General features: G+C 57.3%; 1 protein-coding gene across 5 annotated transcripts in view; it reads right to left on the bottom strand.

Moving 5' to 3' along the window:
* PRR5 (proline rich 5) overlaps positions 1-25013 on the bottom strand; it is a 67022-nt gene that overhangs the window by 1866 nt on the left and 40143 nt on the right. For all 5 annotated transcript variants that reach the window (XM_054242545.2, XM_035273547.3, XM_035273522.3 and 2 more), the window contains 6 exons: positions 20780-20860; positions 12466-12514; positions 10176-10233; positions 4460-4551; positions 3260-3400; positions 964-1099 (listed from right to left, as the gene is read on the bottom strand). In XM_054242545.2, the coding sequence (XP_054098520.1) occupies positions 964-1099; positions 3260-3400; positions 4460-4551; positions 10176-10233; positions 12466-12514; positions 20780-20860 (557 nt within the window). The remainder of the gene's footprint in view (positions 1-963; positions 1100-3259; positions 3401-4459; positions 4552-10175; positions 10234-12465; positions 12515-20779; positions 20861-25013) is intronic.

The following is a 25013-nucleotide window of genomic DNA, read 5'->3' as shown; positions in this document are numbered from 1 at the left end:
TCTGTCCCCTCTGCCTGGGAGGCTACCTTGAGTGTGGAGGGGACTCACTGGTCAGCCTCCCCTCCTGGAGGGGGAGATGTGACCCCAGGCTGGTGCGGAGCAGGTAATGAAGGGACATTGCTGCAGGAACCCAGAGGCCCTGTCAAGGGAGCAACGTGGCCAGCTGTGCTGGAGTGGCAGCCTCTGGATGCGGCCCACAGGGCTCAGCCCACCCACCCCCCAGGCCGAGTCCCCCCCAGCCTGGGTTCCCTAATGCCCACCCCCCAGGCCAAGTCCCCCCCAGCCTGGGTTCCCTAATGCCCACCCCCCAGGCCGAGACCCCCCCAGCCTGGGTTCCCTAATGCCCACCCCCCAGGCGGAGTCCCCCCCAGCCTGGGTTCCCTAATGCCCACCCCCCAGGCCGAGACCCCCCCAGCCTGGGTTCCCTAATGCCCACCCCCCAGGCCGAGACCCCCCCAGCCTGGGTTCCCTAATGCCCACCCCCCAGGCCGAGTCCCCCCCAGCCTGGGTTCCCTAATGCCCACCCCCCAGGCCGAGTCCCCCCCAGCCTGGGTTCCCTAATGCCCACCCCCAGGCCGAGACCCCCCCAGCCTGGGTTCCCTAATGCCCACCCCCAGGCCGAGTCCCCCACAGCCTGGGTTCCCTAATGGAGCCAGGAGTCCTCAGGCACTCTGCCTGGCCGACTTCTGACTTTCAAGTCTGCACACGATGTGGCGTCCTAGGGGATGCAGAGGCCTGGTGGGGCTCTCTGAGGTGTGGTCACATCACCGCCCACTGTCATGGGTCCCCCACACCTAGGCCCACACATGGCAGACTAGGGGCTGCCGCGGCTAAGAACCAGTCTGGAGTGAGACCCTGGTTGCACCGCAGCCCAGCCGTGGGGCTCCAGTCTGTCCATCTGTTCACAATGGAACGGGTCCGTGGTCACCCCCACCCCAGCCCAAGGCCCAGGCGGACCCCTACCCAGGATGCAGGAGTGGGTGAAGGGCCCCTCGCTGGAGTGGAGGCCATAGGTGCCCAGGTATGGCGATACCACCTTCTGGACCAGTGTCTCCAGGCGCAGGTAGTCCTCGGTCACTCCCCTGGACTCGTGCACCCCCTGCAGGAGAGTGGGGTGGGGGGTGATGCACCTGAGCCTGGTGGCCCAGGCTCTCAGCCATACATCCCACCTACCAGACAGCCTGTCCTCTTGACCCCAGCACCCTGCCGAGGGCAGGAGAGAGCTTGCACTCACTAAGAGAGAATAAATGAGTGAATGAGCGAATAAATGAATGAATAAGATGGCAGACCTCAAGAGGCTGTCGGGTGGTTCAGGGACAAGATTCTCCAGGCAGAATTGTTTTTTGAGACAGAGCCTCTGTATGTTGCCAGGCTGGTGTGCAGTGGCACAATATTGGCTCATTGCAAGATTGAGCCAAGGGGTTCAAGCGATTCTCCTGCCTCAGCCTCCCGAGTAGCTGGGAATACAGGTGCGTGCCACCACACCCAGCTAATTTTTTGTACTTTTAATAGAGATGGGGTTTCACCACGTTGGCCAGGATGGTCCTGATCTCTTGACCTCATGATCTGCCCGCCTCAGCCTCCCAGAGTGCTGGGATTACAGGCGTGAGCCACCGCGCCCAGCCACACCCAGGTAGAATTCTAAGTGACAGTCTGGCCAGCCAAAGGTTACTGATATGGGTGCGGGAGGCCACTCCAGGCAGGGAGGGAGGTCAGCAGAGTTGCCTGAACTTCTGGGTTGCACGGCTGGTACAGGCTCCTATGTCCTGGCCTGTGTTTCAATAGCCAGTGGGCGGGACTCCACAGGGGCCCTCAGTAAGGTCACCCACAATAACGCAGGGGACCCCACGTGTCCGTGGAATCGTCTGCCCATAGGAGCAGTGAGTTGGTTGTGAATGACCCTGTCCTCACCTGTCCTGCCAGGGAGAAGGTCTTCCTCTGTCATGCAGACTGGGAAACTGAAGCTGAGATAGCAGTCTCTCAAGGGTTCCCGCTTCAACCCAGCCAGGCCGGGCCTACACTCTTAACTCCCATAGGCAGGCAGGGGGGCTGTTCCGCCTCCCAGGGCAGTCCCCCTGCACAGATCCACATTGGCCACCCCTTCCTTGCTGTGGCTGCCGTGAGTGTCCTGAGTGTACCCACAAACCCTAATTTTAAAAGATCTTCAACGAGGCCAGGTGTGGTGGCTTACACCTGTAATCCCAGCACTTTGGGAGGCTGAGGCGGGCAGATCACCCGAGGTCGGGAGTTGGAGACCAGCCTGACCAACGTGGAGAAATCCCATCTCTGCTAAAAAAAAAAAAAAAAAAATACAAAATTAGCCAGGCACGGTGGCGCATGCCTGTAGTCCCAGCTACTCGGGAGGCTGAGGCAGGAGAATTGCTTGAACCCGGGAGGCAGACATTGCAGTGAGCCGAGATCACGCCACTGCACTCCAGCCTGGGCAACAAGACAAAAAAAAAAGATCTTCACAGGGATGCAGAACAACAAATAGGGCTTTGCATGTGCGAGAGCCAAGCTCCTGCCCTTGTTAGCTCCCAGCAAGCAAGGACTCAGTTCCCCCACCTGTAAAATCGGGTGGCCAGTGGTGCCTGCAGGGTCCTGCGACCGTGAGATGAGCCGGCCAACCGTGAAGCGTGGTGCTGGGGAAGGGCTGTGTGCGGAAACCCCCGGCTTGTGGTGGATGCCACTGGTGACCCCCACTCCCCGATATGGGGCAGGCACCCTCTCTCCACCTGCTGTAAGGGGGGTAACAGCTCTCAGACTGTCTTCTACAGAGCGGAGCCCGCTGATGAATGCCCTCTGGACAGAAACGACAGGGCCACTGTATGTGCATGTGTGTAGTATGTGCCTGTGCATGTGTGTAGTGTCTGCATGTGTGTGTGTGCCTGTGTGCACAATGTGTGCATGTGCAGTGCATGCATGTGTAGTGTGCATGTGCGTGCTTGTGTACAGTGCATGTGTGCACACATGTATGTGTGTACTGTGTGGGTGCTGGGGCGGGCACAGCCCCAGGCTGGTTGACACAGGGTGTAAAGGTTCAGCTTTGTGACCAGGAGGAACAGGTCTGCAGCTTCTGCTCTCCTGAACCCACAGCTCCGACCAGCTGTTCCCATCCCTGGCCCTCACAGGCTTCTCTGATTGGACCCTTCCTTAAGTCTGTGCCCCTCAGTCCTTGTCTCATGCTCTGGCAGTGGGGAGCTGAGCCTGGTCCCCACCCCACAGTCCCCATGCCCAACCCTGTGCCCACCGCACCCACCTGCAGCACCAGCAGCATCTGCACGATGGCAGGGGGCACGCGGGCGTGGGCCCGGGCCAGTGCGTCCTCCAGCTTCACGCTGAGGGTGATGGCATTCCTGAAGTGCAGCAGGGCCAGCTGCCGTACTGACGGCTCCTTGCCCTGTGGACAGAAGGCACCCCACCCCACCCGCTGTGGGGACAGTTGTCCTCATCCCCCCTCTCCCAGCCCTGGGACCCCACAGGGGGAAGAGACCTGCTGGCTCTCAGGCCCCCTGACCCCGTTCTCCCCAGATGACCATGTCCCAAGGACAGTGGGTCGCTTCAGTTTCCTCTGGCAGGGAAGGGGTTACCGTCACAGAGCCCCTGCTCTGTGCCTGGCTGCTGGAGGATTCACAGGGAGGGAGACATCCAAATCTGTAGCTTGTAGAGGTGGAAACAGGCTCTGAGCAACTAGGGTGGCCCACGGAGAGCAGCGCAGGGGAGAGCAGGGCAGAGCAGCGCAGGGCAGAGCAGCTCAGGGCAGAGGAGAGCAGCGCAGGGCAGAGGAGAGCAGCGCAGGGCAGAGGAGAGCAGCGCAGGGCAGAGGAGAGCAGCGCAGGGCAGAGGAGAGCAGCGCAGGGCAGAGCAGCTCAGGGGAGAGCAGCTCAGGGCAGAGCAGCTCAGGGGAGAGCAGCTCAGGGCAGAGCAGCTCAGGGCAGAGCAGCGCAGGGCAGAGCAACTCAGGGCAGAGCAGCGCAGGGCAGAGCAACTCAGGGCAGAGCAGTGCAGGGCAGAGGAGAGCAGGGCATAGGAGAGCAGAGCAGGGCAGTGAAGAGCAGCACGGGAGGGCAGCGGAGAGCAGCGCAGGGCAGAGCAGTGCAGGGCAGAGCAGAGCAGGGGAGAGCAGCTCAGGGGAGAGCTGCACAGGGCAGGGGAGAGCTGCACAGGGCAGAGGAGAGCAGCGCAGGGCAGAGCAGAGGAGAGCAGCGCAGGGCAGAGCAGAGGAGAGCAGCGCAGGGCAGAGCAGAGGAGAGCAGTGCAGGGCAGAGTAGCGCAGGGGAGAACAGTGCAGGGCAGAGCAGCGCAGGGTAGAGCAGCACAGGGCCTAATAGCACAGGGGAGAACAGCGCAGGGCAGAGCAGGTGTGTGCATCCCTGAGCCTGGCAGCCGTCCTCTTAGAGTGAGACCAGGGTGGGCACAGCAGGGGCACTGGGCTCCCTCCCCAGGCTGGGCCGCCCACCTGCACCGGGTAGAAGATGGCCTGCAGCATGGGTAGCACATCACTGAAGAAGAAGTCCCAGGTCTCCGCCAGCGAGTCCAGCAGCTTCTGTCCTGTGGGCATGGGGGCCATCACCACCGGGCCTGAACTGGCTCCGGCAGACGCCTCAACTCACCCAGGATGGGGTGTTAGAGGAAGCAGGAGCAGAGGGCCTGGCTCAGGCCCCTGGAAGCACCTGCCCGAGGTCGACATCCAGCTCCACAGCTCAGCAATTCTGCAGTCCTAAGCCCACTGCTTAACCTGTCTTCCCGTTTATAAAATGGGGAGGTAACGGGGTACCAGAACTGAGGGCATGAAATGAGACTAAGGCACAGAGGCCTTCGCTCGGAGGCTGCTCCTGGCAGTTCCCAGGCCTTTATCACATACCAGATCTGCACAAGTGAGAGCCACACAGGTACACCTGGTTCAGGTGAGACTCCCACAGGGGAGACCCACACAGTTAAGACCCTCACAGGTACACCTGGCAAAGGTGAGATCTGCACAGGTGAGACCCTCACAGTTAAGACCCACATAGGTACACCTGGCCCAGGTGAGACCCACACAGGTAAGACCCTCACAGGTACACCTGGCACAGGTGAGACCTACACAGGCGAGACTCTCACAGGTATGCCCAGCAAAGGCAAGATCCGCACAGGTACCCCCGGCACTGGCGAGACCCGCACAGGTACACCTAGCACAGGTAAGACCCTCACAGGTACACCTGGCACAGGTGAGACCTACACAGGCGAGACTCTCACAGGTATGTCCAGCAAAGGCAAGATCCGCACAGGTATGCCCGGCACGGGCGAGACCCGCACAGGTGCGCCTGGCAGGACATGTCCTAGTCTCATCAGATCCTCCTAACAACCTGGCTAAGCACTGGGTTCACCTATCCACTGGCTGCCTCCTTCCTTCCCCTGCCCTGCCTGTCCCTCCAACAAACATTCACAGAGCACTTACTCTGTGCCAGCCCTGATGCTGGGCACCAGGGACCCAAATGGCTGCCCATTCATCACATGGCAGGGAAGTGGGACATTGAACAGGATCATAAGGGCAGTGGCTAGGAGTGACCGACCCCCACTGAGCAGACAGAGGCTGAGCCTCCGAGAAAAGGGTGCACCACGGTCTGTGGCTGGGAGGACCAGCCCAGCTTAGGCTGGCTGTGGGGAGGTCTGGGGAACCACGGAAACCACTTCCAATAGCAGCACCACGTCCAAGGGAGGAGAGGGTGCAGAGGGTCAGGTTGGGAGGGCTTCCTGCAAGAGGGTCCTGCGTGACCCAAGCTGGCTACAGAGCTGGGCTTGCCAAATTGAATGACGTGGGGACACATTGAGACAGGTGAACCTCTGAAGAAGGTATGTAGGTAGCAGACACTAGCACGAGCTCTGCTGGCCCTGGGAGGAATGGTGCCATCCACTGGGCGAGTGATCCTTGTGGGAGGGGGACAGCTCCTGCGCCGCCTCCAGTGGGAGGGGCAGATGCAGAACCCTTGGCCTTTCTGCCTGGACTGAGCGGAACTGGGATGACGGCTGCTGGGTCCAGGGATGCAGTCCCAGGACATGTCCCCAAGGCCTTTGCTGTTCCCCAGAAGCCAGATGAGCAACTGGCGAGAGAGAGCGCTTGGTGTGGGTACCTCTGAGTCGCCGGCCATCTCTCAGGCTGCACCCCCAGCCAGAACTGCTTTGAGGTTTCCATGGGAACGCAGAAGCTGAACAGGGATCTTTGCCTCTTTTCCTCACTCTTTGGGCCCTGTCCCCACTCCTGAAAGCCCCCAGGTTCATGTAGGTTCCATGGCACTAGGAGCAGGACCCAGCCAGGGGCAGCCCCAGGGGCTAAGGGGGCGAGTTGGACTGGGCCCCATCTTTGGCTCCCAGCCAGGTGGCCAGCCCTCTGCCCTGGGCAGCCCACACCTGGTCCGAGGGCGACGGGGGCCAGCAGGAATGCCAGGGATGGGTGGATGCTCACCGCCCCACTGATCTGTGCTCACACACAGTCCCTTCAGTTACCCTCCACCGCCGCGGCAGGAAGAAAGCCGGCTCAGTCCCCGGGCGGGCCTGGGGGTGGCTCTGGGCACTGGCCAGGCCCGCATTCTGCTGAGTCCAGGCTGTTCTCCAGCCCACGAGGCGGAAATGCTGCGGAAAGCTGATGTTGTAAAACAGAACCTCGGCCCCAGCCGGAGCCACACGGCGACGAGAGGCCAGGAAGGGCAGCCTCGTGGCTGGCGGGGACCATCAGTGAGAACCCCAGGGTGGGAGCAGGTCTCTCTGCCAGGGACCGTCCTATGGGGGCCCCTCTGTGGGGCAGTGGGGTTGGCCAGGGTTAGTTGGAGGCATGGGGCAACCCCAGGAAGTTCCTCCAGGCGGACTCAGTGGCATCCGCTATGAGAGGCGTGATACATGTCCCCATGTGAACAGGCTGAAAGCCGAGATGAAACAGCGCTGGGCGTCTGCTGCCGGCGGGACGGGACAGGGGTGCGTGCGCACCGTGTCTTGGCTCCAGCCTGGCAGTAGCAGGGGCTGATCATGCAGATGAGTGGCCCATCGTAGCCTTGGCTCCGCACTGGCTCCCACCCTGGGGTTCTCACTGTGGACGCAGGCCAGTGTCGGTCTTTCCTTTTTCCTTTTTATTTTTTTTTTTGAGATGGAATCTTGCTCTGTCACCCAGGCTGGAGTGCACTGGCACGATCTTGGCTCACTGCAGCCTCGCCTCCTGGGTTCAAGTGATTCTCCTGCCTCAGCCTCCCGAGTAGCTGGGATTACAGGTACCCGCCACCATGCCTGGCTAATTTTTGTACTTTCTGTAGAGACGGGGTTTCACCATATTGGCCAGGGTGGTCTCGAACTCCTGACCTTGTGATCCACCTGCCTCAGCCTTCCAAACTGCTGGAATTACAGGCATGAGCCACCACGCCTTTCTTTCTATATCCAAGTGCTGAGGGACCTGTGCAGGCCTTGGAAATGAACAAGCCAGTCTCAGCCCGTCGGGAGACCCAGGAACGGTGAGGACCACAGGGCTGTGACAAAAGCCATGAGCTGGGTGGCGCAGGTCAGCGGTGTCTGGTGCGGGGACGGCTGAGGCACAGGCATGGCAAGAATGCAAGGCTGCCGGCAGCACGGCTGGGCCACGTGGCCCACACTGGGTTTGCATTCCCCAGTGGATGAACAAAGGCAGATCCCAGGGCCCGGCGGAGGACCAGGAGCTCCTCCCCAGAGTTGCCGAGTTTCTGGCTGCCAAGGAGTTGCCGTTGGAGGTGATTCCCTTAAGCCGCACACAGGGGCCTTCAAACCACAACCCCAGCCATGGTCCAGCCTTCCTCCCCTTCCTAGGGAGGGAACCCTCTACCTCCAGGCTGCTCTTCCAGGATCTCCATTTCTAGGACCTGCTCTGTCCAGGGGCTGAAGTCCAAGGCTTCACTGGAGGCTAAGAAGGGGCGGGGGGCAAGGTCCTGGGGTTGCCCCATGGGGAGCCATCACCCCCCCGGCAGTCATACGCTCTGCAGGGACAGCTGCAAGGGGCAGGCTCAAGGGGAAGAGCTCCCACTGGAACCCATGCAGGGGCAGGGAGCAGAAAGGGGGAGGCTCCTCAGGCTGCCCATTAGGGAGCGGAGTTGGCTATGTCCTCACTGCATGTGAGCCGAAAGGGACCAGACATCCCCCTGAACAGACCACATTTTGAGGCCCTACTTTCAAGGGCCACTGCCTCCATGCAGCCCTCTCTGACTGCCACGGTGGAATGAACCCTTCCTTCCCCAGGACATTCCTTCACAATGACATTTGTCACACTGGACTGTCACCCTCTGGTCCGTGTCTGTGTCCCTAATTGAGCTGTGAGTCCCTACAGGGCAAGGCCTGGGTCTACTCCACCACTGGGCCCCCAGAGGTCACCTGGGCCTGACATGGAGAGAGCACTGACACGGACGGAGCCTGTTCAACCCCACATTACTATGACAGGGATAGCGAGGCCAGAGAGGAAACCCTGTGTCTGCAGCCACATGGGAACTGCAGGTCAGGGCCTCGGGCTCCCAGCCTAGAGCTCAGTGCCTGTCCCTGAGGCCTGGGGAGGCCAGACAGGGCTGGTAAGGTGGAAAGGGATGCTGGGCTCCTAGGTGGGGCCTCCCAGGGCTGCCCTCTGCCTCTTCTGCTGTGAGGGCTGGCAGACCTGGCTGCCCCTGCGGGAGGGCTGGCAGACCTGGCTGCTCTGGGCAGAGCTCTACTCAAGCCACACAAAGCTCCCTTCTCCAAGAGGCCCGGCTCCCCTGGGCCAGAGCTGGTGGGAAGCCCAGGCATTGCCGGAATGTGCGGTGTCAGGAGAGGGGTGTGGGCGGGCATCTTCCTCAGGTGCCAAAAGCTCACAGCTCTGTCCTGCCAGCCTGGATGCTGCCTCCTCCAGGAAGCCGTCCCAGACCTCCCGTGTCTCCCCAGCTGTCTGATGGTTCTCAGAGCCTTTCTACTGTTCCTGTCTTGGCTGGCCCCACTCAACGGGTACAGTGGAGGTCAGGAAGGACCACGACATGCAGCTCCAGGCTCAGCCAGAACATGAAAGGCCGCTGGGCCCGTGTCCTCCTCTGGACTGGGCTAACAGCCCTTCTTTGGAGGGTCAGAGCGGGGCCTTGAGGAGGAGCCTGGGGCAGCAGAGTGAAGAGTGTGGGTTTGGGAGCCAGTGGCCTGCTTGGCTCTGCCACGGAGCAGCCACGTGTCCCAGGCGGGACACCGTGACTCACCTCCCCCATATTCAGCGGTGCTAACAATGGTGGCTTCTGCATGGGATTGCGGAAATCACATGAGTTAGTAGATGTGAAACCCTCGGGACAGTGCAGCAGAGAGGACGCACATGCCCAGTGTCCAGCGCACAGGTGCTCAACACACGGGCACAGTGCAGGCCTGATCCCAGCACAGGGCCAGGAGCTCGGCACAGCCTGAGCAAAGCAGCCTCCGCGGAGCTGAGCACCCCCCTCGCCGGACCCTGCTCCCAGGACAGCTCCTTCTTGCAAGGACCACACCTGTGCTGCTGCCTGAGGCTCTCGGCCACAGGGAGCCCAAGCAGCACAGTGAGGCTGGCGGGGACCTCAGGGCCTTGAGAAGGCCGAAGCGTGTGTGCCCTAAGGCCAGGCAGACCTGGGCTTGAGTTCCACCTTCACCCCTGACGTGCACTGTAGCCTTGGGCAAATCACCAATCATCGATGCCCTCCCACTTAGGAACAATGACCCCGAAGACCCCAGCTGGTGGTTGTGAGCTCAAAGAGGAAACTCAGCTGAGTCCCCCATGGCCAGGCTCAGCTTGGGGATCCCTCCAGAGCACGGCTCCTGTCCACTCCTCTATGAGCCTCGGTGACCTCAGCCCTAACAAACTTCTCCTCCGACACCCAAAGACCTGAACAGGGGCTCTCCCAGGCCGTGGGGACAGGACTCACTGTGGCCGGAAGGCCCTGTCGGCAGGGAGGGGAAGCAGGGACCTTCTCCCTGACATCTTGCAGCCCTCCTGGGCTCCAGCAAGTTTGAGGGGCAGACTCTCTCCCAGGGTCCCCTCTGGGTAGGGGTCCCAGCCCTGCTGCCCTGAGGCTATCTGTGGCCCTTCCAAGCCCTCCAGACCAGAGAGCCACACCTTGCACCCAGAGCCCCACCATCATGAGGCCCCGCAGTCCGGCAGCCAGCCGACACCCAGCAGGGCCCAGAGCAGCCGCCATGGGGCCGGAACTCACCCTCATAGAAGCGGATCTTGTCCCGAAGGATCACCATGCCTTTGGTCAGCAGCTGGTTCTGAAGGTAAACACAAAGGGGCTGTCACCACCCCTGTGGGTGGGCGCCCTGGGGTGTCCTGGCCGGCAGGGCCCCCAAGAGTCCGTCCATCAGTGAGCAGCTGAGGCTTAAAGTGGGAGGAGACTCAGCGAGTTCCCGCAGCTCACCTGCTGCAGGGCCTGAGTGTCAGCTCACCCAGGGGGCAGCAACTGACCCAACCCAGGGTTGTCATGAGACGGGAGGTGGCCACAGGGACATCCCATGAGGTGGGCAGATCCTAGAGCCCCTTGCGCTGGGCTCAGCTGGGCAGGAGGATGCCTGGCATGTCCCACAGTGAAGAAAGGACTTTACAGCAAAAGAGGACTCTGATTACCTAAGGCTGGGCCCACCAGCTGCCATCCCACCTCAGGGACCCTGTGCACACTGCCTGGGGCGTCTTGGCTGAGAATCATGTGTGTGGTCTCAGCAATCCAAATGTCCAGCAATGAAATAATGGACCACAAAATGCGGCCCATCCACGTCAAAAAAATGAAGCACTGACTTGTGCTCCAACAAGAAAGAACTTGGTGCCAAGTGAAAGAGTCCAGACAAAAGTCCACACGCCGTGTGGTGTCACTGATAGGAAATGTACAGAACTGGCCGGGTGCGGTGGCTCACAATCCCAGCAATTTGGGAGGCCGAGGTGGGCAGATCACCTGAGGCTGCAAGTTTGAGACCAGACCGTGAACAACATGAACAAACCCTGTCTCTACTAAAAACCTAAAATCAGCCGGGTGTGGTGGCACACGCCTGTAATCCCAGTTACCTGGGAGGCTGAGGCAGGAGAACTGCTTGAACTTGGGAGGTGGAGATGGTTGTGGTGGCCGAGATTATACCACTGCACTCCAGCCTGGGTGACAAGAGCAAAACTCCCAGCTCAAAAAAAAAAGAAATGGGCCGGGCACGGTGACTCATGCCTGTAATCCCAGCACTTTGGGAGGCCGAGGCGGGTGGATCACTAGGTCAAGAGATCAAGACCATCCTGGTCAACATGGTGAAACCCCGTCTCTACTAAAAATGCAAAAATTAGCTGGGCACGGTGGCGCGTGCCTGTAATCCCAGCTACTCGGGAGGCTGAGGCAGGAGAATTGCCTGAACCCAGGAGGCGGAGGTTGCGGTGAGCCGAGATCGCGCCATTGCACTCCAGCCTGGGTAACAAGAGCGAAACTCCATCTCAAAAAAAGAAATGTACAGAATTGACAAATCCAGAGACAGACTGTGGATGAGCGGTTGCCTCGTGCTAAGCGGGGGGTAAGGGGAAAGACTACTAATGGGTGCAGGGTTTCTTTTGGCATAATGAAAAAGTCTCAGAATTAGATGGGGTGATGGTTGTACCATTTTGTGAATATATTAGAAACTGGCCGAGTGCAGTGGCTCACGCCTGTAATCCAAGCACTTGAGGCCAAGGCGGGTGGATCACCTGAGGTTGGGAGTTCAAGACCAGCCTGACCAACACGGTGAAACTCCATCTTAAAATTAAAAAAAAAAAAAAAATATATATATATATATATAGAGAGAGAGAGAGAGAGACTAGACTCTAGGCAACAGAGCAAGACCCCACCTCTACAAAAAATGGAAAAATTAGTCGGGGGTGGTAACACGTGCCTGTGGTACTGGTTACTCAGCAGGAGGACCTCTAGAGCCCGGGAGGCGGAGGCGCAGTGAGCCATCATCACACCACTGCCCTACAGCCTGGGCGACAGAGCGAGACCTTGTCTCAAAAGACACAACAACTAAAACCCATTAAATTGTACACTTTAAGGCCAGGCCCCGTGGCTCACACCTGTAATCCCAGCACTTTGGGAGGCTGAAGTGGGCGGATTGCCTTGAGGTTAGGAGTTCGAGATTGGCCTGGCCAACATGGCGAAATCCTGTCTCTACAAAAATACAAAAATTAGCTGGGCATAATGGTGGGTGCCTGTAATCCCAGCACCTGGGGAGGCTGAGACAGGAGAATTGCTTGAACCCCGGAGGCGGAGGTTGCAGTGAACTGAGATCAGGCTGTTGCATTCCAGCCTGGGCAACAGAGCATACCTTATCATTTAACCTCCACAACAATCCATGTGGCTACACAGGGAACCAGGCAGGTCCTTGGAACCACAGGAAGACAGCAGAAGAGCCGGCGTACCACATCCCCGGGGCACAGGCGAACCCCGGTGCTCTCTGGCCGGCTCATGAGGCAGGCCCAGCCTGGCTGGAGCTAGATCCACCTACCTGCAGGTACTCCGTGAAGAAGGACCCCAACTCTGTCTTCAGCAGCTGCCTGTGGGTGGGAGGGGAGACAAGAGTGAGTTTCAGACCCCACGGCACCAGATGGGGGACCCAGGCGACTGGGGTAAGGGCCTCCTGGGCAGCAGGAGACCAGCCTGCTCAGCCCAAAAACATGGGGAGTGGATAAGTCCCACCCATCCAAACCTGCAGGGGCTGGGTCACACATCCTGGGCCTCCACGGGACACAGCCACGGCTCATCAACTAGGTCCCTGCATCCCTTTCACAGCAGAGGAAGCCAAGGGGTCCTTAGAGGGAAAACAGTGGCCTCTGCGTCTCATACCTTCTGGAGAGATACCTGGCGGGGCTGGGCCTGCAACGCTTGGTTTGCTCCCGCCTTCCACCTGCCCAAATCCCCGATGCCAAAGGCTCCTCCTCTCTCCCCCTGCAGAGCTTCTTCCCAAGCGTCTCCTCTTTATTCCAGCCAAGCTCATTCAGTCACCAACCCAGCTGCAGGCATGAACTGGAGCTCCCCTTTTACTTCAGGGGAGGTGAGAGAGGCTCACAGAGGTCAAGAGACCAGACCAGGGCCACATGGGACATGCCAGAGCTGAGATCTGAACCTTGTCCTTTACACTCAGTGCTGACAATTCCTCCTTCCCTCCCTGCACACCTCCAGGGCCTGAGAGAACGGGAGCATCACATTCCACACCAGCCAGGCTGAAAGCACACGGGCACTGTCGGCGAGGAAGCCCTCAACATGACTCCCGACAGTCAATACACCAGAAATCTTACCTCCACCTCCCAGGTTCAAGTGATTCTCCTGCCTCAGCCTCCCGAGTAGCTGGGACTACAGGTGTGCGCCACCGGCATGGCTAATTTTTGTATTTTTTAGTAGAGACGGGGGTTTCACCAAGTTGGCCAGGCTGGTCTGGAACTCCTGACCTCAGGTGATCCACCTGCCTTGGCCTCCCAAAGTACTGGAATTACAGGCGTGAGCCACCGCACCTGGCCCCAGCGTTTAAAATTACAGTGCACTAAATATTCATTTTCTCATACAGTCTTTCGTTTCTCTCTGGTTATAACCCACAGTAAAACAGCTTTCAACATTCTGACAAAAGTTTTGGCCGCTGACAAAACCTTTGTCATTTAATCTGTACTAAATGAATGTGAGCTTGGCTGGCAGATGAGGGCGCGGCTGCTATACAACCCTTTCAGTCAGCGGCCTGGCCTCCTGGTCCACTCTTTCACTGAATACCGGAGCTGGAGTCTGTTACTCATCAGTCACGCAGCTGGGGTCTGCAGGACGGACCCTGGCAGGGCGTCTGACCCACACACCCAAGCGTGCACAAGGAATGAATAACGTACACTGACTCAGATCTCTGGCCTGTCGGTACAGCTACGGGGCTCTACTGTTGGGCCCAGTCTTCATTTGCATAGGAGTATAACTTTATAACTTCACTTCAGCTTCTGATTGGTCACTTTCTGCACCAATCAGACTGACTGCAGGCCACTACTTCATTTACATAGGGTGTATACCAAGCCAGCACTGGGAAACCTCTAGAAGGTATTTAAACCCCAGAAAATTCTGCAACCAGGCCCTTGAGCTGCTTGCTCCGGCTGCTCCTACTCTGTGGAGGGTGCTTTCCTTTTTAAGACATCTCTGCTTTTGCTGCTTAATTATTTTCTTGCTTTTTTTTTTTTTTTTTTTGAGGCGGAGTTTCGCTCTTGCTACCCAGGCTGGAGTGCAATGGCGTGATCTCGGCTCACCGCAACCTCCGCCTCCTGGGTTCAGGCAATTCTCCTGCCTCAGCCTCCCGAGTAGCTGGGATTACAGGCACGCGCCACCATGCCCAGCTAATTTTCGTATTTTTAGTAGAGACGGGGTTTCACCATGTTGACCAGGATGGTCTCGATCTCTTGACCTTGTGATCCACCCGCCTCGGCCTCCCAAAGTGCTGGGATTACAGGCGTGAGCCATTGCGCCCGGCCATTTTCTTGGTTCTTTGTCTGTTTTGTCCAATTCTTTGTTCAAAGTGCCAAGAACCCGGACACCAGCACTTGGAATGCCCTCATTCCTGACCTGTGAGACCCCTTCCAACTCCAGCCACACAAAAGCCCTACAAGATGGGAACCATGTTCATTCCAGAGATGGGGAGACTGAGGCTCTGGGAGAGTACTGATGAAATCAAAGGGTGGACTGGGGAACCCAAGGTTGGAGCCCTAGTCCTGAGCATTAAAAACAGGTATCCTGGCCAGGCGCGGTGGCTCACGCCTGTAATCCCAGCACTTTGGGAGGCCGAGGTGGGTGGAACACAAGGTCAAGAGATCGAGACCAACCTGGTCAACATGGTGAAACCCCGTCTCCACTAAAAATACAAAAAATTAGCTGGGCATGGTGGCGCGTGCCTGTAATCCCAGCTACTCAGGAGGCTGAGGCAGGAGAATTGCCTGAACCCAGGAGGCAGAGGTTGCAGTGAGCCGAGATCGCATCATTGCACTCCAGCCTGGGTAACAAGAGCGAAACTCCGTCTCAAAAAAAAAAAAAAAAGAAAAACAGGTATCTTTCCTATAGGACATGAGGAGAGGGCTTGCCCAGTCCAGCATTGTGGGAAACTTAAAAGTCAAGTAGTTTAAATACAGCACCTCTGCCGTGAACATGAGACGTGCTGCTGACAGGCTGCAGGCATGGCGGCATGGCCTGAGCTGAGCTGAACACAGGCTGGGACTATACCTTAAGGGAAACCCCAAGCCAGCCCAATGCCTGCTGGGAATAAAGAGAACACCATGCCAGGCAGGGAGAAGAGGGGCTGTGGGTGTCCCCAGATCACAGGAGGGGAGCCCAGGGGATGAAGCTGCAGCAGATCCCAGGCCCCAGGGGCTAGCAGGTCACAGAGGGGACAGCCCGGGTGTCACCTGGGATGTCAGCCTCAAGAGAGACAGCTGTGGGGTCAGAAGGCAGAGGCTGGGACGCCCATTCACAGGGTTTGCTGCTTCCTGGGAGCAGCTGAGCCAGCAGGACCTGGTGCTAGGAGCCAGCAGGAGAGGCCTTGTAGGGACCGGAGCAGGTGGCCGAGCTCCTGTGCACGCTTCAGATGCACGCTTCTCATGGTCTAAGGCAGACCAGTATCAGCCACATGGGACGCTGGAAGAGAGGCTGCCCCAATGGACACCCTGGCACAACACAGGTGGCAACAGCAGCCCAGGCCACTGAGCACGGGGGGAACGGCCTTCATAACTGAGCACAACCAGGGTGGCTGGGGCCTCAGATTCCACCTAAGAGGGTGGGTCACATCATGACATTGTTAGGGATAATGTTATCCAAAGCCATCAAGATAAAAAGAGGAGGCTTGTGGGCTGGGCACAGTGGCTCATGCCTATAATCCCAGAACTTTGGGAGGTCCCAGCAGGCAGATCACCTGAGGTCAGGAGTTCAAGACCAACCTGACCAACATGGAAAGACCTTGTCTCTACTAAAAATACAAAATTGGCTGGGCGTGGTGGCCTGTAATCCAAGCACTTTGGAGGCCAAGGTGGGAGGATCACCTGAGGTCGGGAGTTCAAGACCAGCCTGACCAACATGGTGAAACCCTGTCCCCAAAAAAAAAAAAAAATGACATTACCTGGGTGTGGTGGTGCATGCCTGTAATCCCAGCTCCTTGGGAGGCTGAGGCAGGAGAATTGCTTAAACCGAAGAGACGGAGGTTGTGGTGAGCCATGATCGCACCATCGTACTCCAGCCTGGGCAACAAGAGGGAAACTCTGTCTCAGAAAAAAAAAAAAAAAATGCCTGGGTCCTTAAACCAGCAGCCCTCTGGACAGAGAGTGACTTAATCATTAAGATTTTTTTTCTTGTTTTCTCAGCCAGGTGCAGTGGCTCACATCTATAATCCCAACACTGAGGCCGGAGGATCATTTGAGCCCAGGAGTTTGAGACCAGCTTGGGCAATACAGCAAGACCTCAACTCTACAAAAAAATAAAACAAATTAGCTGGGCTTGGTGCTGGGTACCTGCAGTCCCCACTGCTCAGGAGGCTGAGGTAGGAGAATCACTTGAGCCCACCAATTGCGGGCTGCAGTGAGCTATGTTCACGCCACTGCTCTCCAGCCTGGGCAACAGATTGAGAACTAGTCTCTACTAAAAATACAAAAATTAGCTGGGCACGGTGCGCATGCCTGTAATCCCAGCACTCAGGAGGCTGAGGCGGAAGAATTGCCTGAACCCAGGAGGCGGAGGTTGCGGTGAGCCAAGATCGCACCTTTGCACTCCAGCCTGGGTAACAACAGCGAAACTCTGTCTCCAAAAAAAAAAAAAAAAGAAAAAAGACTTCCTTTCTTTTTGGAGGCTGAGGTGGGTAGATCACTTGAGGTTGGGAGTTCAAGAGCAGCCTGGCCAACATGATAAAACCCCGTCTCTACTAAAAATATAAATATTAGCCAGGTGTGGTGGCATAAGAATAATTATGCCACATGTGCCCATTTCTGTACCTTAGAAGAAAGCAGGGTGATTGAAGAAGGGATCTAGGAAATTGCTAGACAATTGGACATTATCCAGATGAAAACCTTTTGTGCTTCAGAGGACGCAGGAAGAAAGTGAAAGGACAACTCAAGGAAAGGAAGGAAAGATTTGCAGACAGTATCTAAGGAGGGTCTAGATCCGGAACCCGGAAAGAGCTCTCCTAGCTCTACAATACAAGACAACCCAACCGAAAAATGGGCAAGGGGTGGGAACAGACAGTTCTCCAAAGGAGATATCTGAATGCCCAATAAACACCCGGAGAGATGCTGTACATCACCAGTCATCAGGAAAACGCAAATCAAAAGCACAAACAGCCGGCGCGGTGGCTCAAGCCTGTAATCCCAGCACTCTGGGAGGCCGAGGCGGGCAGATCACGAGGTCAAGAGATCGAGACCATCCTTGTCAACATGGTGAAACCCCGTCTCTACTAAAAATACAAAAAATTAGCTGGGCATGGTGGCGCGTGCCTGTAATCCCAGCTACTCAGGAGGCTGAGGCAGGAGAGTTGCCTGAACCCAGGAGGCGGAGGTTGCGGTGAGCCGAGATCACGCCATTGCACTCCAGCCTGGGTAACAAGAGCGAAACTCCGTCTCAGAAAAAAAAAAAACAAAAGCACAAACAGATGCCACTTCTCGGAATGAAATTAACAAGTATTGGTGAGAACATGGAGAAACTGAACTCTCACACCCTGCTCAGACTCTGCTAAGTGGGACAGTGAAACAGTGCAGCTGCTGTGGGAAAGGCGAGAGTGACCCAAAAAGACTAACCACAGAATTATCAAGGGAGCTGGCAACTCCACTGCTAGGTATACGAACCTAAGAGAAATGAGGTCGGGTGTGGTGACTCAGCCCTGTAACCCCAGCACTTTGGGAGGCTGAGGCGGATAGATCACTTGAGGTCAAGAGTTCGAGACCAGCCTGGCCAACACGGGGAAGCCCGGTCTCTACTAAAAATATAAAAATTAGCCGGGTGTGGTGATGCATGCCAGTCATCCCAGCTACTGGGGAGACTGAGGCATGAGAATCACTTGAACCCAGGAGATGGAGGTTGCAGTGAGCCGAGATTGCCCCACTGCACTCCAGCCTGGGCCACAGATCAAGACTCAGTTTCTTTTCTTTTTTTGAGACAAAGTTTTGCTCTTGTTGCCCAGGCTGGAGTGCAGTGGGGCAATCTCGGCTCACTGCAACCTCCATCTCCTGGGTTCAAGTGATTCTCATGCCTCAGTCTCCTGAGTGGGATTACAGGGGCCTGCCACCACGCCCAGCTAATTTTTTGTATTTTGGTAGAGACAGGGTTTCACTATGTTGTGCAGGCTGGTCTTGAACTCCTGAATGCAAACAATCCCCCCTGCCACGGCCTCCCAAAGTGCTGGGGTTACAGGGTAAGCCACTACGTGCAAGCTAAAGTCATTTAATTTAATGTGGCCACATTTTTGAGACGAGCCAGGGTAGAGTGGAGGGCTGAAAAACCCAGGGGCCCTGAAGTCAGGGGCCTGATCTCCAGCTCTGTCCACTATTAGCCCTGTGACCTTGATCAATTGCTCTGTGCCTCAGTCTCTTCTCTGTAAAATGGAGGTAACAAGGCGTCCACTCCTCAGTGCTGCATTGAAGAGTGGATGAGTATTTTTTAAATTTATTTTTAAAAAACGTTAATACAGGGCGGGCGCGGTGGCTCATGCCTGTAATCCCAGCACTTTGCGAGGCTGAGGTGGGTGGATCATGAGGTCAGGAGTTCGAGACCAGCCTGACCAACATGTGAAATCCCGTCTCTACTAAAAATACAAAAATCAGCCAGGCATGGTGGTGTGTACCCGTGTAATCTCAGCTACTCAGGAGGCTGAGGCAGGAGAATTGCTGGGAGGTGGAGGTTGCAGTCAGCTGAGATCACGCCATTGCACTCTAGCTTGGCGACAGAGCAAGACTCCGTCTCAAAAAAAATAAGAAAGGTTAATACATATTAATAGAGAAGGGGTCTTGCTGTGTTGCCCAGGCTGGTCTCAAACTCCTGGCCTCTAGCGATCCCCCAACCTAGGCTTCCCAGAGTGCTGAGATCACAGGCATGAACCACTGCATCAGGCCGTGGATGGGTTTGGCGTGGAAACTCCCGATCCAAGGCTAGGACAGGGCAAAGCTTTAGTAAAAACACCTTGCTACTATCAAACATTCCACCACTTAATTCTGAACTGGTTAAAAAGAAGTTGCCCCAAATAACCTAACTGCCCAGCAGCTCAAAGTCTTACACAATACCCGATTTTTACCCATCTCTTAGGTAGAAGCCTGGGGCTGGCGACAGGAGCCTGAGGCCCAGGGCAGCTTCTCTGTGTCCCCACCCCCACATATACTCCTGGGGAGGCCACGTGCTCTGAGTCAGCTCCGTGGAGAGCAGCAGCAAGAATCAGCCAAATACCAATGCTGTTCGCACCAAGGAGGGTCGGGGAGAAGGATGTCCGAAGCTGGGGATGGTGCCTACCGCTGGGTTCGTAAATTTAAAAATAATTCCTTCCCTGGTTGTTTCAACACCCAGCTAGCGGGGATGGTGGCTCACACCTTTAATTCCAATACTCTGAGAGGCCACAGGTCGCCATCCCTGGAGGACCTCCCTCTTTCACTCTCTCTTAGAAGAGCAGGATCAGCAACCCTAGAAGATGGCTTGAGTCCAGGAGTTTGAGACCAGCCAGGCGTACTAGTACATACCTGTAGTCCCCGCTCTTCAGGAGACTGAGGTGGGAGAGTTGCTTCAGCCCAGAAGGCGGAGGTTGCAGTGAGCTGAGATTGCACCACCACACTCCAGCCTGGGCAAGGGTGAGATCCTGTCTCAAAAACCAAACCCAAACCCAAAACCCCCAGCAGATCCTTTAGGCTCCTGTTTCCCAAGCAGAGGCTCATCAGGAAAATGTGTTCCTGGAGCCCTACCCCTGGCTTGGCCAGATGAGCCAGAGAAAAGCAGGATACCCTGAGCGAATGGCATGTATTGGGCCTCAGTTTACCCACATGTAAGGGCCCGTTCAGCTCTGGCACACAGGGTGGAATGGGGCGCCTACGTATGAAAATCTGGCCTGGCCGCTGACTCTCCTCCCAAATAACAAGGGAAAGGGTGACTGCCTATTTTGCCAGCATTCTTTTGACACAGGGACAAGGTAACAGGGTCAGGGCCAAGGGAAACAGCAGAGCTGGGAACCGCCTCCCTGGAGCAGCTGTGTGACCTGGGACGAGTCTCTCGACCTCTCTGGGCTTTGGCCTCCTCCGCTACAAACAGCAACCGTAGACTCCCTTGAAGCTCCCGCCACCTGGCTGGGGGCGGCAGCTCGGTGGGTGTGCATCCAGCCCGCTGCTTCGCAGCCCTCATTTCCCGGCTATTCACAGGAAACGGGCATTTGGCAGGGCTGGAATTGCTTTTCCGGAAATGACACTCCCGTCATTAGGCAGGTGGGTCCTTCCTCTTTAACAGAATAAATATCCTTCATGATGCCCCGCACTGGTGGGGGCCGTGGGTGACATCTCCAGCCGCTGTCCAAGCCCCACCCCACTTCCCCTTCAAGACCTTTCTCTGGAGGGTGGGGGCACAGGCCCACCAGGCCTGAAGTGGGTGGCAGAGGTCACGGCCCATATGGCAGCTCGGGAAACCACGCCCTGGTCCCATGTGGTCACTGCTAACTTCTTGCTCTCCTGTTGACAGATGGCCTCTGGGGGAGGAACCCCAGGTGTGGCCGGTGGGTCAGGGGCCTGGCTGGGGCCTCTGACTCCAGGTCTAGCCCTCTCTACCGCTCAGAAACCCCGGCCCGAGGTGGGACAGGCACTCACCGGACACCCTCGTTGAGGGTGAAGAGCTCCTGGTCGGGCAGCCCCTTGCGCTGGAAGACAGCGATCACCCCGTTGTGGATGCTGTGGGCACAGGGAAGAGAACACTGCAGTCCCGAGGTCTGAGAGCCCCCTGGTTGACCATCAGAACCCCCTTCCTCTTTCCCTCTCTCTTAGAAGAGCAGGATCACCATCCCTGGAGGACCCTGTTCATACCCACTTCAACTCCAAGACTCTGCACCCCCAGCCCAGCCCTGCTGGAGCCCAGTCGGTATCGACAGGTGCCTCCTGGTCACCGCCCCGGGACCTCGCTCCCATTCCCTCTGCACGCACACTACGTGGCCAAACCTCAGCCGGCTCTGCTTCCATTCTGGGTTCTTAAGCCTGCCCCGCCCAGGCCAGAAACCATGAAAACCCCGGCACCTCTCCCATCCCCCAGCACATCCAAGTCCTGTGGGTCCTGTGGATGGCTGCCCCTTCTCCGCCTCCATGGGCACCCGAGTTCAGGAGCATCAGGAGCATGTTGTGTCCCTGGCCAGCTGCGGAGCTCCTGACTCTCTCATGCTTCCTGCCCCTGCCTGTTAAAACTCTGAGCTGGCAAATGGTTTCTGTAGAGGGATAGAAAGCAAATCTTTTGGGCTTCATGGCTCACCAGTCTCTGCTACAGCTGCTCGACCTGATTGTTGTGTTGTGAAGTAACCGGCAGCGGGGGATGGCGGTTTACCCTGTAATCCCAACACTCTGGAGGTCAAGGCAGGAGGACTGCTTGAGGCTGGGAGTTCAAAACCAGCCTGGGCAACATAGCGAGACCCCCATCTCTACAAAAACCAAAAACAGGCTGGGCGTGGTAGCTCACTCCTGTAATTTCAGCACTTTGGGAAGGCAAGACAGGTGGATCACCTGAGGTCAGGAGTTCGACACCAGCCTGTCCAACACGGGAGAACCCTGTCTCTACTAAAAATATAAAAATTAGGCCAGGCATGGTGGCTTACACCTGTAATCCCAGCACTTTGGGAGGCTGAGGTGGGCAAATCACCAGAAGTCAGGAGTTCAAGACCAGCCTGACCAACATGGAGAAGCCTCGTCTCTATTAAAAATACAAAAAGAAAAAAAAAAAAACTGGGCATGGTGGCACATGCCTGTAATCCCAGCTACTCAGGAGGCTGAGGCAGGAGGATCACTTGAACCCAGGAGGTGGAGGTTGCTGTGAGCCGAGATCGCACCATTGTACACTCCAGCCTGAGAAACAAGAGCGAAACTCTGTCTCACACCAAAAAACAAAACCCAAAAATTAGCCGGATGGGGCAGCACACGCCTGTAGGCCCAGCTACTCAGGGAGGCTGACGTGAGCCGAGATGGCCCCAGTACACTCCAGCCTGAGCAACAAAGCGGGACCCCGTCTTGGAAAACAGAACCAAAAACAGAACAAAGAAAAAGCCAAGGCCAGTGCGGTGACTCACACCTGTCATCCCAGCACTTTGGGAGACTGAGGCAGGAGGCTCACTTGAGGCCCTGAGTTGGAGACCGGCCTAGGCAATACGGTGAGAACTGTTACTCTAAAACATTTAAAAAAAAAAACCCATATAGCTGTAGCAAACATACAAAGGCATGTGTGTGGCAGTGTCCCAGTAAAACTTTATTTACAAAAACAAATGGTGGGCTGCATTTGGCCCGGAGGCCAGAGTTTGCTGCTTCCCTGGTCTGAGGCTCACCATGAGCTTCAAAGTGCCCCTGGGCTGGCCCCTCTGCTAAAGCCCCTGGAGCACTCCACACCCTGTGTTACCTGCATCCAGCTGGGCTGGGGGAGCAGCCGCCAGCCACAGGACCTCTGCACGTGCCCTTCCTCTGCTTGGCTCCCCGCCACCTCCGACCTGCATCTCCCTAGTTCCTTCCTTCAAATGAGAAGCCACCATTGGCTTTGTCAGCACTGGTCAGTGGGGAACTCGTATGTATGCGTGGTTAGCTGACCGACTTGTCTGCGCCGTGTGTAAGCCCACGAGTGCAGGCCCTGTGTGCTGAGACTGTGTGGACAGTCCCGGGCTCAGGGCAGAGGCTTGGTGAGCATCCGCTGGAAGTTCATCCTCGCCGCCCTCACCCTCCAAATCCAACCAACCCCGAAGTCTGGCCCATTTACCTCCTAGAGCTCTCCCTGCACCCCTTCCTGGCTTGCCCAGACCTCCGATGACACAAGCCAGCCTGTCACCGCTCCACTGCATCCCGCCTCTGCGGCCAGGCAGCCGCTGCCCTGCAGGCACAGCCTGAGGTCCTCCCTCCCCACACTCCCGGTATCCTGAGCTCTGACCCCACAGAGTGCCGGACCCTCTGGGCAGCGCCACCTTTCCGGGCTTTTTTTACTTCGGAGACCAAGTATCTCGGTCGCCCAGGCTGGAGTGCAGTGGTGCAATCTCGGCTCACTGCAATCTCCGCCTCCCTCGTTCAAGCGATTCTCCTGCTTCAGCCTCCCGAGTAGCTGGGATTACAGACATGCGCCACCATGCCCAGCTGATTTTTTTTTTGTATTTTTACGAAACTTGTCAGTGGGAAACCTCATGTTTATGCGTGGTTAGCTGATTGACTTGTCTCTGGTAATTTTTTAGTAGAGACAGGGTTTCAGTATGTTGGCCAGGATGGTTTCCGACGCCTGACCCTCGTGATCGCCAGGGTCAGCTTTCAAAAGTGCTGGGATTACAGGCGTGACCACCGCACCCGGCCTGTGTCTGGGTCTTACTACGTACTGCCCCTCCTGTCTGGAAGGCCTTCTCCTTCCCGTCTGCAAGTCAAGCTACTACTCCTCTTGACTCAGAGGCCACCACCTCCAAGAAACCCTCTGACTCCCTCCCTTTCTGGTACAGACTCCCCACCAGAACTTTGCTGATTCAGTTTCCTGGTCACGAGTGCCCACTGCTGGCCAGAGGTCCTCAGGGTGAGAACCAGGTCTGGGTGGCGCAGGCACCTCCCATCCAGGATGTGGCTGCAGCTCTAAGGTTCCCATGGCAGACCGGTATCACACTTCTCACCTTGGAGGGGACGGCTGTCCACACCACGCTGCCCACACCACGCTCCCACCGTTTCCATTTGCTTCAACTCCACCCTTCCCTGTGATTGGCCTCCCATTTTGCAGATGAGAAAACCAAGGCCCAAGTGGAGGTCACAGAGCGGCCGGCATCTTGGACCCTGTGCTCCTGTACTCCTTCTCCCGGGCAGCGTCCCCACACGGAGCCGGGCCTAGGCAGGGCTTCCTGTCTCCCTGTCCTCCCGGTCCTCAGGGGTGCAGGGCAGGGTCATGGGCCTCGGAGTCCACATGCTTCCAGCAGCATGGGGGCACGGCTGATGCCTGGCCTGGCCCAGTGGCAGGTTGAGACCCAGGTCTGCCGAGGGCTTCATCAGCTTCTCAGGGGGCACCGGCCGAGATCACGCTGAACACACAACCCTGGCCTGGGGTGCCCGACTGCACTGGAATGCTCCCTAGTCCCGTGTCTTGGGACACAGGCTCTCTACCTCCTGTTTCCTGTCTCTAAATTGGGAATGGTGACAGCGTCACCCCCAGAGAGCTTGAAGGATGAGCCACCGGCCCAGGGGAGAGGTTGCTGGCTGGTCATCCCCTCCTGGCTGGGATGACGCTCCGCTGTGAGAAGCCCTAAGGTGTCCCCAGCCCTACAACTATGTCACATTAGAGCTGCCCGTCCCCCCATTTTCAGACTAAAAAAAGTTGAAACTCTGGAGGGAAGTCCACTAGGAAGCCAGCTGTTCCCCTATGGCAGCCACCCGAGAATTCTCACAGCTGCAGATGCGCTCCCAGCCCCGTGGCAGCTGCTGGGGTGGGTAAGAGGCAGTAGAGACGCCCGGGCCAGCCCCACCCAGCCCTGCATCTGCCAGGAGAGCCTCTGGGGCATGGGGGGTGGCGGGACTCCTGGCCACTATCCCCAGACCCCAGATGGAGGTTCAGGGGCGCCTTCCCAAGTTCTCCCCTGCAGCCCAGGCCTCCCTTAAAGCGGATGGTGGCACCACTGCTGGACCCAAGTCAGGCAGAGGCGACAGCAGTGTAGCCGGGGGCTGCTGGGGCTGCCAGAGCCTCCGAGGCTGGCATTGGCCCTGCTGTCCTCTGTGACCTGCCCTGAGCTGCCTATGTCCTTTCCTGTTCATTAAACCTCCTGGGGGCCTCCAGCCTACTCTGGTCGCCCTGTCTGAGGTGACCCTACACCATGGGGCCTCTGGATCAAGTCTTCCCTCCAAGCTG

This window comes from Callithrix jacchus, chromosome 1, assembly GCF_049354715.1.
Source record: "Callithrix jacchus isolate 240 chromosome 1, calJac240_pri, whole genome shotgun sequence".
In the NCBI taxonomy this organism is placed as follows: Eukaryota; Metazoa; Chordata; class Mammalia; order Primates; family Cebidae; genus Callithrix; species Callithrix jacchus.
The sequence above is the reverse complement of the archived record's forward strand: the minus strand, read 5'-3'. Positions and strand labels throughout refer to the sequence as shown.